Below are 15,464 nucleotides of genomic sequence, written 5' to 3'. Positions count from 1 at the left end.
ACATGAGCTAAGGTTAATAAAGGCTAAGGTGTTTGTGTGCCTCTGTGCTTTTTTCTATGGCAGGTCTTTATGTGTCTGTATGTGTGAGTGTTTTCTCATGGCAGGTTGTTCAAGTGGGAAAGGCTGGGTAATTAGACGCCATGGGCGCTTTACCTAGGTCATGGACTTCAACACACTTCAACCTCTTCAATCACAAATATAGGCTAACCTTGTATTGTGAAACAACACAAACCAGAGTCATACACAGTTTTCATAAATCGCAAATTAGATATTAAATATTTACTTCTATTGTATTCGAATTGCATTAGAGTGTCTCAAAACAATTTCTCTGGGAAACTGTCCCGACGTACAGTTTTTAATGATGTGGCAGTTGTAGTTGTGTGCAGTTATACTGAGGTTAGCCCACTGGAACTGTTGAAAGTTAAAACTCTGAAGCCACCATACTAATCTAAGCATTCTGAAAAATAATTTTGAAACTGTTAAAGTCATTCCAAATTAAAAACCCATTTTAGGCATGCAGTTTTACCTATATCCTCTTTAATACCTATACCTTTACCTTTCTGTCAGAAAATTGACAAAGAGAAAGTACTACTCGGTTACTATCGTAACCTCGGTTCACTGAGAGAGGGAACGAGCATTGCGTAGCTATACGCAGTGGGGAAACTCCTTTTCCTAGATTTACTGAAGCTTATATGTTAAACGCATTTGAAGCTGTACAGCTAGCACATTTAGCATCCGACTCGCTTAGGCTGTGCTGTGGCAACTGCACATCCAATGGTAAGGGCGCCTCTGACGTGCAACCAATGAGCTAGCTTTACGTCAACATGCGTCAGAGCCTGTCAAGTGCGCATGGTCTTAGCCTATATTATTCTCCCGAATTTGCCATTATACCAGGTTTCAACGACTTAAGCGACAACTCGCCAAGTTACTATAGTGCAGCGGGCTGCACAATACTTGTTCCCTCTCTCAGGGAACTGAGTAGTTCCTTTTCCTTTTCGAACGGTCACTTTAAAGTGATGATGTTATGCAAAACACTGCACCCAAAGTAACTGACAACAAACCCCTGAGCTCATAGAACAAGCCAGAAACCCAAGTATATACGGACACCGTCTGGTCTAGAACAATATCTGTTAGTAGCAAAACCAACATAATAAAACCAGACACGGTTGGGATTATTAGTAAAGGAATTATAAACAACCAAAGCGGGTTTTATATAATATATATGTGCACAGTAACATACACTCACCGGCCACTTTATTAGGTACCCCATGCTAGTAACGGGTTGGACCCCCTTTTGCCTTCAGAACTGCCTCAATTCTTCGTGGCATAGATTCAACAAGGTGCTGGAAGCATTCCTCAGGGAGTTTGGTCCATATTGACATGATGGCATCACACAGTTGCCGCAGATTTGTCGGCTGCACATCCATGATGCGAATCTCCCGTTCCACCACATCCCAAAGATGCTCTATTGGATTGAGATCTGGTGACTGTGGAGGCCATTTGATTTCAGCGAACTCATTGTCATGTTCAAGAAACCAGTCTGAGATGATTCCAGCTTTATGACATGGCGCATTATCCTGCTGAAAGTAGCCATCAGAAGTTGGGTACATTGTGGTCATAAAGGGATGGACATGGTAAGCAACAATACTCAGGTAGGCTGTGGCGTTGCAACGATGCTCAATTGGTACCAAGGGGTCCAAAGTGTGCCAAGAAAATATTCCCCACACCATGACACCACCACCACCAGCCTGAACCGTTGATACAAGGCAGGATGGATCCATGCTTTCATGTTGTAGACGCCAAATTCTGACCCTACCATCCGAATGTCGCAGCAGAAATCGAGACTCATCAGACCAGGCAACGTTTTTCCAATCTTCTATTGTCCAATTTCGATGAGCTTGTGCAAATTGTAGCCTCAGTTTCCTGTTCTTAGCTGAAAGGAGTGGCACCCGGTGTGGTCTTCTGCTGCTGTAGCCCATCTGCCTCAAAGTTCGACGTACTGTGCGTTCAGAGATGCTCTTCTGCCCACCTTGGTTGTAACGGGTGGTTATTTGAGTCACTGTTGCCCTTCTATCAGCTCGAACCAGTCTGGCCATTCTCCTCTGACCTCTGGCATCAACAAGGCATTTCCGCCCACAGAACTGCCGCTCACTGGATGTTTTTTCTTTTTCGGACCATTCTCTGTAAACCCTAGAGATGGTTGTGCGTGAAAATCCCAGTAGATTAGCAGTTTCTGAAATACTCAGACCAGCCCTTCTGGCACCAACAATCATGCCACGTTCAAAGTCACTCAAATCACCTTTCTTCCCCATACTGATGCTCGGTTTGAACTGCAGGAGATTGTCTTGACCATGTCTACATGCCTAAATGCACTGAGTTGCCGCCATGTGATTGGCTGCTTAGAAATTAAGTGTTAACGAGCAGTTGGACAGGTATACCTAATAAAGTGGCCGGTGAGTGTATTTAGACATGACCAGACACCGTCGGGCCTTGTCATACAGAAAGTACCTTCGCCAGCAGGGAAGGCACCTCCATCTTATAAAACTTCATAAATGTGGAAGGAGAGGACCAGCCGGCCGCATCACAAATATCCTGGATGGGATAACCAGATGATCATGACCATGCCCATGACGAAGCCATGCCCCTGGTCAAATGGGCTTTGACACCCATGGGGCAAACCTGACCCACCGAGGAATAAGCCTTCGAAATGGTATCCACTATCTTCCACAGTCTTTGCTTAGTGACTGGATCACCCTTTGATCGGCCACCGAAACAGACAAAAAGCTGTTCTGATTGTCTAAAAGATGCAGAAAGCTCCAGATAGATCATCAGTGTTTTGACAGGGCAGAGAAGGTTAACCTCCCCATCCTCTGCAGAAGGGGTAAAGGCTAATAACATAATAATCTGTGCTCTGAGCGACGTTGAGAGCACTTAGGGTATATAACCCTGATCGCTTGATAGATGCCAGTGCCAACAGGAGAGTCTTTAGTGAGAGAGGTTTAAGATCAACCAACTTGAGCGGCTCAAAAGGCGGAGCCCTTAGAGCCCCAAGGACCGTGGAGAGGTCACAAATAGATACAGAACCTACTCCCCAACCCAGGTTGGATGCATCTGTGAACCAGTTTCCTCCTGGTAACTACTCCCATGGTCACACCCTCGTGGTACGATCCCTAAGCCTGCCAGGGAATCAGGGTTCTTAAACAAACTTGATTTACCCTGATGCACAGACTACCTGACTGCCATGCATGGGCATGTCCAGCGAGGGCTGAAATGTTTCGGCATGGCTTGTTGGGGCGTGCAGCTCTAACTCGCTAGCTAGCACCTGTGGTCGGGCAGAGAAGAGTGGCCGCAGCCTCTTCGAGGGGTGGGAACTATACTCACAGCCCTTTTCCGCCGCACCGTCGCGGAGGAGAGCGTTGTGGAAATTTTGGTCCCACATGAGCTGAATAAGGAGCACGCCAAGCCTTGGTCAGCTCCTCGTGCACCTCAGGCAGAAAAGGTTCAGGCCTGTGACAAGGAGCCTGCTGGCGACCCGCCAGAAAACAGCTATCCAGCCGACTTTGCGTAGGCTCTGCGGGGGAGGCTCACTAAAGCTCGAGGTCCGAGACAGCCTTCGTCAGGATCCGAAGCATCTCCGTTTCAGAGTTAGTCCTAACTGCTAAAACGCTGGCGGCATGCTGGGAAGCGATGGTGGGGTCGAGAGAGGCCGGCCATCGCCAGATGCGACGATGAAGAGGCCGTCGTCGTGTCCCTTGATGGATCCGCCGAAGGAGACAAGGCCCGCCATGTGAGTGGGGAGGTGCTGATCTCCTGCGAACAATACCGGACAGGGCGTTTGAAGGGGGGGGGGAACGAGGCACATGGGGATGTGGCCGCCATGCGCTCGCTAACCTCCATACTCTCGGGAGAGAGCTAGACGCATTCGCAACACAGACATGGGCATGCTCTCGCAGACCATGCAGCCACTGGAAGCGAGTGCAGTCTCCACTTGGACGATCCCTAGGCATGAGATGCATCTTGTGTGCTCGTTGCCCTCATGCAGGCACAAGTGGCACAAGTATCTGTAAAATGAAATGAAAGCATATAGGGTCGTCGCTGGTTAGCAACAGTTAAGATGGAGTCGGGAGAAACTGGCTGATGAAGGCATAGTGTGCTGAGATGAGGCACGCTCAGGCTGAAGGGCTTGTTCTATGGCGAAAGCTCAGTAAAAAGTTAGAGACGCGAAGTTGTCACTTAAAGAGTAAAATCTGCTATAATGGGCATAATTTGGGACTAATAGAGGGCCTAAGTCCCCCCCTTCAGGTCGACCACCATGAGACCTTATTTTTGAAAAATATTGTGTTGGCGAGAGACAACATTTTGGTCTCGTTTGAATTGTGCCCTGAATTACACACTCGTCCTTTGAGCACCCTCATATGGAAACAGAGTAGAACTGCAACCAGTGCAATCAGTCTCTGATATAAGCTTCAGTAAATCGAGGAAGGGAGTTGTGTAGCTACGCAATACGGAGTAACCGTTCGAAAGGGAGGAGGTTTTCAAATGGGTTCTTATAAATCTAATCATGAACAGAATATGGAACATTGATCAAAATAAATTTAGGTTATTACACTTAATTTTAAGGAGTCCTTGTTATAGTATACAATTAAATACTGAGTAATATTAATATCATCTACTTACTATGTACTAATATGTAGGCTACTTATAGGGTTGCATGCAATTATGCGTTAGTTACTATAATAAGTACATGTAATTTGCCAAACATTGTAAAAAATAAAGTGTTACCAAAAAATTACAGTGGTTCAGGCATAACCAAGTGGATTACAACAATTATGATTTAAAAGTATTAAAGGACATGAATACAAACTAACTCATATCATAAATATCACCAGTATCATGTCATACATTTCACAATTCAGCCTACAACATCTCTCACTTTAAAGGCAAGCTTTCTGCAGCGCACTAACGCGCATTAGCTTACTCGAGGATTAAGGTAGGCTACATTCTTATGCTGGTCCAGGACCAGCTCTAACACAAGAATCCTGGTTTAAGCATTAGAAATAAAACTGACCAGGAACGAAAACATAAATAAACAGAACTTGGTAGATTTGCTCTGAGCCCCATCTGCTGGACAACAGGCTGCAACTGTCATCCAGAAAATAGTTCGATCAGTAACTACAGATGTGAAATACAGATCCTTTACCATTCATTACCTTTAAATAGCCTACTAGTTATACATAATGGTACGGTATAAATGTGTTCTCACATTTCTGAACAAGATGGTTGGGGAAAAAAAACTTCAGCCAATTGTGAAAATTGAATTGTATCAGAATCTTTTAATTTAAATAATTGTTATAATCATTTGCTTTCTTTTGTGTTCATTGGTCTTTAAGCCTATTATTATATCCTATATATAAAAATGTCCAATGTTGAAAAATTGTAACACTGACATCTATAAGATGAAATAAACCAAACTGTACATGTTCAAGAATGTGTGTCCCTTTTTAGTTAGGATACTGTTCTTTGTCTTTTAAGATTTTGATGGAGAATAGCAATGAAGCTTGTTAGAAAACACTTCTAATTTAGACTGTATAAGACAGAGTTGTTGTAAGACCAATTTTGTAAATGATAAAATACACAAATTACTGTCCACAACATTATTCGAAAGTCCCATCATTTTTCCTGTTGTTTGTGATTTAGTGAATAGGGCTTAAGGATTTAAAAAAAAAATGACAATAAGATACCTTGTTTTGTTTTTGTTGTTTTTATTTTAATTTCTTGCTTTGTCTTATTTAAAAACATTTTAAGTCATCGTGAGCCCCCCTTAGAAATGCTGAGGCCCTGAGTGAGCATGGACCCCTGGTTGAGAACCACTGGCATAAACTACTGCTGCTAATGCGCAGCCTTTACACTTAATTTTTGTTTGCCTTGTTTCTAAAATGCTTCTTGACAAGTAAACAGCACGCTCGAAATCAATGAAAGTCACATGAACTTCTTCCCAGGAGAACTTAAAAACATAGCAGCCCAAATAAAAGGTCAAAGAGAGAGAGGGAATTGGTCAAAATTTATCGAAGAAAAAAGTTAAGATTATAACTAACATTATAGGTGGACTAATATAATAAACCCACTTATTTAAAAAAAAAATGTGAATGACCCCTCTAACCCACACTGTGTCACGTGACTCGAAATTCTCCGGTCCAGCCAGGATCCTTATGGCCAGGATGAGCGAAGCCAGAAAATGGCGGATTTTGAGGAGTTACGGGTAGGCGAAAGTGCAATGATAGCTGGCTACTTTGCGTTTTTCATATTCTGAAGATATTTTGCAGTTACCGTTTTGATACGCTATCGAATCGGTCGGTTTGCTGCCCATAGGTTAGTTTCTTTAATAGAGAGACGTCACATCATTCTGTTAGCTGCTACGGATTGTGTTTAGCTGCTAGCTTGTTAGCCACCAACCAGCTAACGTACTATCTTAGCTCTCGAGATGGTACACAAAAATTGAAGAACAGCCTCAAAATGTCACTGCTTTCATTGCCATCTTTCACTGCATGAACACGCTTTATTATAATGCCTAACTGAACTTGACGACTGTTCGCTGCAGGTAAAAAGTTTTTTACGTTACAATTTCTCGAATTGTTTTGGTTGGTCTTTTGTTAGCTAGCTTCCGAGCAATTGAAAATGTCTACATGTAAGTTACTCACAGGTGTAGTTTGATGTATAACCTGTATTTGCTTGGGTAAATGATGTGTAGACCAGTGTGTCCTAATATGTGTGTGTGTGTGTGTGTGTGTGTAAATGTAATTGGACGCACATTTTACATTAAATTGTGTAACGTTAGTATAAACATTAAAGAGGGACACATTGACAATGTTGTTTACAAGCCTGAAGCAAAACTTGATTTTTATCACTGTGACCGTTTCATCACCATATTTGTCTCAAGATAATTATTTTTTACTGGCATTGTACCTAAACCATCATTCTAAAGTTTCATTTATGCGTTGTACTTCAGCATGAGCACCAACACAACCCTTAGACTGTGTGTTGGATACAGGAAAGTTAAGACACCTACTTCTGTGTACTAATTATATTGCTATTATTTGATTGATTCATGTTGTTTTGTAATTAGTTCAGAAACATCCCATATAACTTTAAACACAGCTTTTTTTTCAGCAGTTCAGTTAATTTCTTTCTGGATCAAAGTGAACATCTGTTTTGTCCTTTGTTATGCTTTTGGTGTTCATCTAATGGGTCTTGGAATTATTCTCAACATTTTAGATGCATTTCGGTCATTTGTTAAGGATTTTTAAAGAAAAAAGGATTAACACATAAGAACAATCAAGCATGGACCGTGTAATGAAGGGTCAGTTGAGATTTTCTTATTTCTCTGGGGTTTCTGGAATGGGTGTATTTGGGTGGGTTGCCACCTCACTTTACATATAATTCTGATATTAATTAATCTGCTGTACAAATTACATATTTTGGCTCATTAATATTTTATATTATTATTATAAATGAAAAACATGGCAAACTTGTGGCACAGATGGTGTTTTTTCTTACTAACTTGTGCGGCAAAAAAGAATTAGCTTGATCATGCTTTTCCATGTTTGCTATCTCAAAGTCTTTTATTTCTTGTCTGGATTTGTTTTGCAGAATATGGTATCAAGTTTCCGTGTCTCAGAGCTCCAGGTACTGTTAGGTTTTGCTGGAAGGAATAAGAGCGGTCGCAAGCATGAACTATTGCTGAGGGCTTTGCATCTACTAAGGAGTGGTTGTGGACCTGCCGTGCAGATCAAAATAAAGGAACTGTATTGTCGGAGATACCCAAGGACTTTTGATGGTCTGCAAGATTTGGCGGCTCTAAAGTCAAGCATTAAATCCTACTTTCACATAGACAGTGGCGCCACAATTGTGAGCTCAGACCTTCCTCCGCAAACCGGCCATTTGGACCTCCTGCAGCAGCAGCAGATGAGCTGTGATTCACCTGTTTTACATGAATTAAAGCCCATGATGAATATGCAGCAGCCCACGTCGCTTATGGCTCCTGTCCACCCGGACGTGCAGATGAAGGCCCTACCGTTTTACGATGTGCTGGATGTCTTGATCAAACCATCAAGTTTAGGTAATTTTATACAAAATGGGTTTTACCAAGCGTGGATAAAGTAAATAAATAAACTTTTGATTAGAGTGTGGAAATGCATTGCACATTTAATATATTTATAGCCTTAAACTTAAAAATAGTGTTATAGTTTGTGTAATTGTGTGTGTAATGTTTTTGTTGTTGTTGTTTTTTAGTAATTATCTTAATTAGCAAGAATGCATTCAATTGATCAAAAGTGACCGTAAAGACATTTAGCCTGCTACAAAGAATTTTTATTTTAAATAAGAGAACTTTCTATTCATCAAAGAATCCTGAAAAATGTATCACAGTTTCCATAGAAATATTAAGCTGTTTTCAACATTGATAATTATAAGCAATGTTTCTTGAGAAGCAAATTAGCATATTATTTATGATTGATCATGTGACACTGAAGACTGGAGGAATGATGCTGAAAATTCAGCTTTGTCATCGCAGGAATAAATTGCATTTGAAATATATATAAAATGGTGTAATATTTGACAAAATTGCTGTTTTACTGTATTTTTGATCAGCAGAAAATACCTCTTCAAAAACATTGAATCTTACCGAACCCTACCTTTTGAACGGTAGTGTATTTTGAACGGTAATTGCTATCCCATCAGCTGGGTTGTGCATGATTTCCTCATTGCCTGTGTCTTAGGTTTAAAACTATACCCCCTATGACTTGTGTTTTAAAGGGACCCATGCCGTTCAGAGGTTTCATCATGAGAAGTACTTCATATTTGCATTGACTCCACAACAAGTGAGAGAAGTTTGCATTTCTCGGTAAGAACTAAATGACTTAAATGCGACTTAATGTGACTTTTGTTTTACTCCTTTTCTGAAATTTATTGGTTCTTTTTTGTTCTTAAACTTTTGCATAGGGACTTTCTTCCAGGTGGAAGAAGGGACTACATGGTTCAAATTCAGCTGAGGTAAGAACAAACTTAATATGCTTTTCCTATTACCTGTCATTTGTATATCATATTCTGGAGCATATACAAAGATGTTTGTCACCATAATCTCAATTAGGGATGCACGTTATTTTCGGCTCGGCATCGGCCAATATGAATTAAGTATGCCAATATGTCCTGCCAGTGTGATTCTTGAAGTGAACTTTTGCATGTATGGTGATTTATAAAACTCACTGTTTTCGATTGCTGCCTTGATTTTGTGAATACAAAAACAGAAGGACGCGATACTCAACAGATGCATGTGCAGAAGCCTCCCCTGGTAGAATGTTATATTTATTTAGTAGGGGTCCTGTTGTTATACTAATAAAGTGAAAAGTAGAATACACAAATAAATTACTTCTGTTTTTGGATAAATAAAGAAGTAAATGATGTCATAAATCACAAGCATGACACTTGTAAATTAAATCATAACGTTATAACATTTATCTTTAACAAGTAACATTTTGGTAAGGAGACCTCAGTACTCAAAAAAACAGAATTAAAAATGAAAAAATAATCGCATTGCATATCGTATCGGCTATCATCCAAAATCCAATTTTTTCATCCCAAATCTCAATTTTAAACACCTGATGTTCTGTTTTGATTCTAGGTTTTGTCTAGCAGAGACCAGTTGTCCACAAGAGGACAATTATCCAAACAGCCTGTGCATCAAAGTCAATGGAAAGCTCTTTCCCCTCCCTGTATGTAGACCTGTTTAATGTGTTTTCCAAAACCAGTTCCTAAAAATGTATGTGAATTATAGTCACTGTGAAATCAAAAAGGACAAATCTTATTTTGGTATGAAATATTGCAGTGTTTATTATGATTTATCCATGCACATAATTTTTTTATGTTCCCTTGTAATCTTTAATCAAAATAACTTAGCAAACCACAACCATTCAATCAATTCCTTATAGACAAAATCAAGTCCTGCCATACATTTTTTCTTTTTCGAGGAGCTGTTTCACTTTGATATGCATCATATTAGAGAAGAAAAGACTATCTGAACTTCTGTTTTGTGCCAACTTTAAGTTAATGAAATAACTAGGTTAATGCAAGCTTAATCCAAGAACGTGGTGCAATTTAATGTGGTAACTGAGATATTTAACAAATAAAATATTGAAAACAATTGTCGTAGTCCACCACCAAAAACAAAAAAATAGAAATTAGCTGATGCAATGCATAATTTGTTATTTAAACAGGAACATTGCTCATAGAAAATTTAAAAGATGACCGTAATACTGTACATCTTATTTAAACAATGTTTTAATGGCTGTTTAAGTGACATGACCTTAAGGCCAAGTATGTTAACCCATACTCAGAATTTGTCCTCTGCATATAACCCATCCAAGTTACTGTACACATATTAGGAACAGTGGGTTGTGAACACGCACACACTCTGCAAACATTCAATGGACACACCCAGAGCAGCCATTTTGCTGTCTGTGCGTTACATAAACTAAAAGAACTTTTACATATAATATTTTCTGGCTAGATTACTTGACTTTTTATTTCATATAATACACAACTTTTTCCCAAACTGAATAATTAAAAACAAGTTTTTACTGGGTAGCCTAAATCTTCTATAAAAATTTGATTCTTTTTTTTTTTTTTTTTTTTTTCCTTTTCCAGTTCTTGTTAAAACTCACTAGTATTTTGGGCACTATTTGTGTGAAATAGTTATTGCTATCTATGGTGAAAACGGATGCGCTGCTTAATATTTTTCGAAAACCATGATTTTTTTTTTCTTTGAATAATAGAAAGGGTTTTTTGCATTGTAAAAATCTTTTGTAAGAATTTCTTACTTCTTATTTCTTACTGTCATCCTTACTGAATAAGTGTTTATTTCTTTTTCTTTTTTTTTTTAATCTTGCTGGACTCATACTGTACATTATTATTATTGCTGATATTATGTGGTTATCACACAGGGATATGCACCACCTCCTAAGAATGGTGTAGAGCAGAAAAGACCCGGCAGACCGCTGAACATCACATCGCTGGTCAGGTTGTCATCTGCTGTACCCAATCAGATAGTAGTCACATGGGCACCTGAAATAGGGAAGGTATGTAAAGTGCCAGTGTACATTGCCACAGCACTGCTTTAGCCATTAATTTATTCTAAGCGTTGTATGTACTTCCATCTTGTTTTCTGCAGACATACTCCATGTCTGTTTATTTGGTGCGGCAGCTGACCTCCCCACTGTTACTACAGAGATTAAGAATGAAGGGGATCAGAAACCCTGACCACTCCAGAGCATTAAGTAAGGCAACATTTCCCTCTTTGAGAAAAAAGATACCCATGTAATCTATATTATAAATATTATCACACTTGCCAAATTTGTGTTCATTGTCTTTCTTTGTCAATCCTTATATATAATTCATTGACTAAATTATTGAAATCATGTACTAATCCACCTTCTTTACTCTTGTAACAGTTAAAGAAAAACTCACTGCAGACCCTGACAGTGAAATCGCCACAACTAGTTTACGAGTCTCACTCATGTGCCCAGTAAGTTACTGCATCTACAAGATCTTAAAGGAAACCCTTTTTTAACATTAATATGAGTTCCCCTAGCCTGTTTATGGTCCCCCAGTGGCTAGAAATTTCAATCGGTGTAAACCAAGCTTTGGCTATCTTTCTCTGCCTTTGGTTAAATGAAAGTTTAGACAGGCTGATCTTGAATCTCCCGTATGACGTCATATGGGGGAAAGGTATCATTCAATCATCAGTATTGAAAATCATTAAACTGTTTATGCATAAGTCAAGCGAGTTACTAAAATATCAACTTCACATTGTTTCTTTTAGTAGGATAAAAATAATTTTATTTAAATTGTTAACAAATTATACAGAAAGCCATAAAAGACCAATCTTTCCCCACACGTCAATTTATCTGGACAACTCGTTATGAAATCAATGATGCATGTTACACTGCACAACGAAGCTCTCACTGTATGTACATCATCGTGTCTGGATTGGTGAAAGCATTGGAGAGTGCAGAAACTGCGTTGCAATAACATCTTCATTCTCACGAACAACAGGCTGTCATCTGCTTGTTCAATGCTCATCACGGCAACATTTTAAGTGATGGTAATAGATCTAAATACTTTAAAAACTTCTCACGACTCGTTAATCTCGATAGCTGTAATTGTAAAAAAAACGTATACTAGCTGTAGTAAAAGTATTCAAGAGAGTTTCACATGTAATATGTAGCTATTTCATATGCAAGCATGTCAGCCAATCACAGCAGTGGGTGGGTTACACTAAATCCCACTGCAGACACGCCCCTTTAAACAGAGCGTTCAATTTAGAGGCTAAAATCAAGCTAGGAAAAGTGCCTTTTATTTCTAAATTATGACTATTTTTGATCTAAAACAGGGTTTCTCAAACTCAGTCCTGGAGGGCCACTGTCCTGCAGAGTTTAGCTCCAATACTGATCAAACACACCGGAGCAAGCTAATCAAAGTCTTTAGGATCACTAGAAACTCACAGGTATGTGTGTTTGATCAGGGTTGGAGCTGAACTCTGCAGGACAGTGGCCCTCCAGGACCGAGTTTGAGAAACACTGATCTGAAAAAACATGCATTATAACAGCAACCCAGGAAACATTATAAAATAATAAAATAACCCCATGTCAGGGGACCTTTAACTGACTTTTGTATGTCATTTTAAGCAACAGGTTTAAGCTCTTGTTTGGTCTTTGATTTAGTTTGGCAAAAAAAAAAAATTGTCTGACCAAATAAGTTGTCTTTTTATACAGCTTGGCAAGATGCGCCTTACGGTACCCTGTCGAGCTGTCACCTGTTCCCACCTGCAGTGCTTTGATGCTGCTCTATACCTGCAAATGAATGAGAAGAAGCCCACCTGGATCTGTCCCGTTTGTGACAAAAAAGCCACATATGAGAGTCTGATTATAGATGGGTGAGATTACATTCACTGTAGCTGAGGTGCCATTTTAAACCACAATCCCTGAATATTTTTGCCTTTATTGAGATAGTAAATATGCATGGTGTAAACTGGGCACTCTCTACTTGTCAGGCTCTTCATGGAAATACTCAATGACTGCACAGATGTTGATGAAATCAAGTTTCAGGAGGATGGGACTTGGTGTCCAATGAGACCAAAGAAGGAGACATTAAAAGTGTCATCTCCGTGTATCCCAAAAATTGATTGTAAGGTTCTACCGTTAATAAGTGTGTGAGCTTTATCTTTGTGTGCCAGATTTCACTTAATTGTAAATGTGATTTCCTTTTTTTTATGCATTTTGAATGTATTTCATGGCCCCTTAGGTGCTGTCACAGTGAGACAAAGTGCAGTGGTGCCACCTCCAGAAAACAGCAGTACAAAAAAGGCAGACGTAATTGACCTTACGCTAGAAAGCTCGTCTGATGATGAGGATGATGATGATGATGAGGACAGCGATCCTCCTCTGAAAAAGCGCTGTGTTTACATGTCAAAGGCAGAGGATATGCACAGCAAAGGGTTTGTGTTCATTCATTTAATTAAACCAGGCATTTTCTAGACCTGGGTACATGTAAGTTGATAATCTTAAAAAAAAAGAATGGAAAGTTATTTTATTTTATTTATTTTGCACTCAAAAATGTTTATTAGCCAGAAATTGTATTAATATTATTATGGTAACACTTTACAATAAGGTCTTATTTGTTAACATTAGTGTATTAACTATTATGAACTAACAATGAGCAATACATTTGTTACTGTATTTATTAATCTGTGTTAATGTTAGTTAATAGAAATCCTGTTAGTTCACAGTGCATTAAATAACATTAACAAATACTAACGTTTCTCAATGATAATGTTGCTTTGTGTTTATTGGTTTTCATATGAACCTATTTTCATGCGTTAGGGTCTTGACTTATCAGCCTTCAACTGTCCGGGTGCCAAATGTCCAGGCTCTGGACACCTCATACCTGACCTCCTCAATAGCAGACTACTCGGTTCCATTCCACCATTCAACCTTATCCACTATTCCCACAGATATGCAAAGTATGCACTTATCCAGTCTGCCATCCAATCAAATATGCTTTAATTTATGCTCAAGCTTTTACAGGAATACTAACATGTCAAACTACACACATCTTTCCCATAGGTCTTGATTTATTTTCTCTGATTCAAGGGGATCCCCAGGTATGGAAACATTCTTACAAAGACATATTAAGATTGCACGCATGCATACATATGTGTATAGTCTGCAGTGCTGTTTACCTCTAGTTTCCTTTATTGTTCTTTCAGCAACATTACAGAGGCCCCATATTTTTAGACAATCTCTCCAGCAGCCTTCAGAGTGCCACCACCAGCGCCAGCCTGGTCTCCTCTTCTTCGCAGTACGAGACTGCAACCCATGGCAGCAGCTCAAGTCATGAGACGGGTGTGATCACGGGAGGATCTTCAAGCCTATCAGACATTATCTCTCTAGACTGACTCCCAGTGCATCTTTATTGGCCAGTCACCAAAACAACTACACTCAAGTCAGTAAAAACTATTTTGACATTTGACTAAGGACCTCAAGAATCTTGTTCGACAAGGACCCAGAAGGACTGCTATGAAAGTGGGTCAACAACAATACCGTTTTAAAATGCAAACCTGAAAAGCCGTTTTCCCTGGAATTGGGGAAACTATTGGTTGCACAATGACTCTTTCATTAGCTATTTAATTGAAGGAGCAGAGCAAAACAAACTGCGTAAATGAGTGGACTGGAAAGCTCAGACACTTCCAATAACTGCACTCTTGTCTCCATTTTGTGTTGCTTCAGCAGTTCTGCAGTTGAAACGAAAGCAGGTTTTCAGCGGCAGCTCACTTTTTATGTCTCTTCTATTTCAGCAGTGTAATTATGTTTTGTTACAAGATTTCAGTTGCAGCAATAAAAAAACGGTTTGTTCGTTGTATATTTCGACATTTAGTGGTCTTATATCAAGGTAGAATGAGTCAACAGGGTTTATTAAAAATTATTATTTAAATTTGTGGTTATTTGCTCAAGGGCCGTCAGATTCCCTGTTGCTGATGCAGTGTAAACCTATTTTTGATCTGTAATTTTATATTGAAGTATTTTTTCTTATGTTAACACATCTAACATATTCACCTCAGAAACTATAATATGATTGTTGATAACTAAGGGAGTAATTTGTCTAATTGCATGGTTCTTGGTCATTATAATACCAGCAACTGCATGAAATGAAAAAGAGGCCATTCATTGTTCTCAAGATTATGGATCAAAGTTTTGATATAATACAATAACAATCATGAAATACAAAAATTGGTCTTTTAGAAATTGGCATTTATAAAGCTTACTTAATGGATGAGCAGTTTTCAGTCATTTTATATGGGCTGACTTATGATTATGAGACATACAACATGCATTCATTTTGACAAAGTCTGAAGG

General features: G+C 39.2%; 1 protein-coding gene across 5 annotated transcripts; it reads left to right on the top strand.

Moving 5' to 3' along the window:
- The first annotated feature begins 6,179 nt into the window (after positions 1-6,179).
- pias2 (protein inhibitor of activated STAT, 2) lies at positions 6,180-14,970 on the top strand. 5 transcript variants are annotated; one of them, XM_039650104.2, is made up of 15 exons: positions 6,205-6,259; positions 7,273-7,357; positions 7,648-8,116; positions 8,812-8,899; positions 8,998-9,048; positions 9,677-9,767; positions 10,995-11,129; positions 11,222-11,327; positions 11,502-11,575; positions 12,825-12,985; positions 13,103-13,236; positions 13,354-13,546; positions 13,932-14,071; positions 14,175-14,212; positions 14,318-14,970. In XM_039650104.2, the coding sequence occupies exons 3-15, from the start codon at positions 7,651-7,653 to the stop codon at positions 14,504-14,506; spliced, it is 1,866 nt and encodes a 621-aa protein (XP_039506038.2). In that variant the 5' UTR covers positions 6,205-6,259; positions 7,273-7,357; positions 7,648-7,650; the 3' UTR covers positions 14,507-14,970. The 5 variants fall into 5 exon arrangements, with proteins under 5 accessions (XP_039506036.2, XP_039506038.2, XP_039506039.2 ...); XM_039650103.2 differs by having other exon boundaries at positions 6,243-6,598; XM_039650102.2 differs by lacking the exon at positions 7,273-7,357 and having other exon boundaries at positions 6,180-6,259.
- Positions 14,971-15,464: the final 494 nt, after the last annotated feature.

This window comes from Pimephales promelas, chromosome 4 (genome assembly GCF_988280905.1).
Source record: "Pimephales promelas chromosome 4, fPimPro1.hap1.1, whole genome shotgun sequence".
In the NCBI taxonomy this organism is placed as follows: Eukaryota; Metazoa; Chordata; class Actinopteri; order Cypriniformes; family Leuciscidae; genus Pimephales; species Pimephales promelas.
This window is presented reverse-complemented; position numbering and strand designations above follow the sequence as displayed.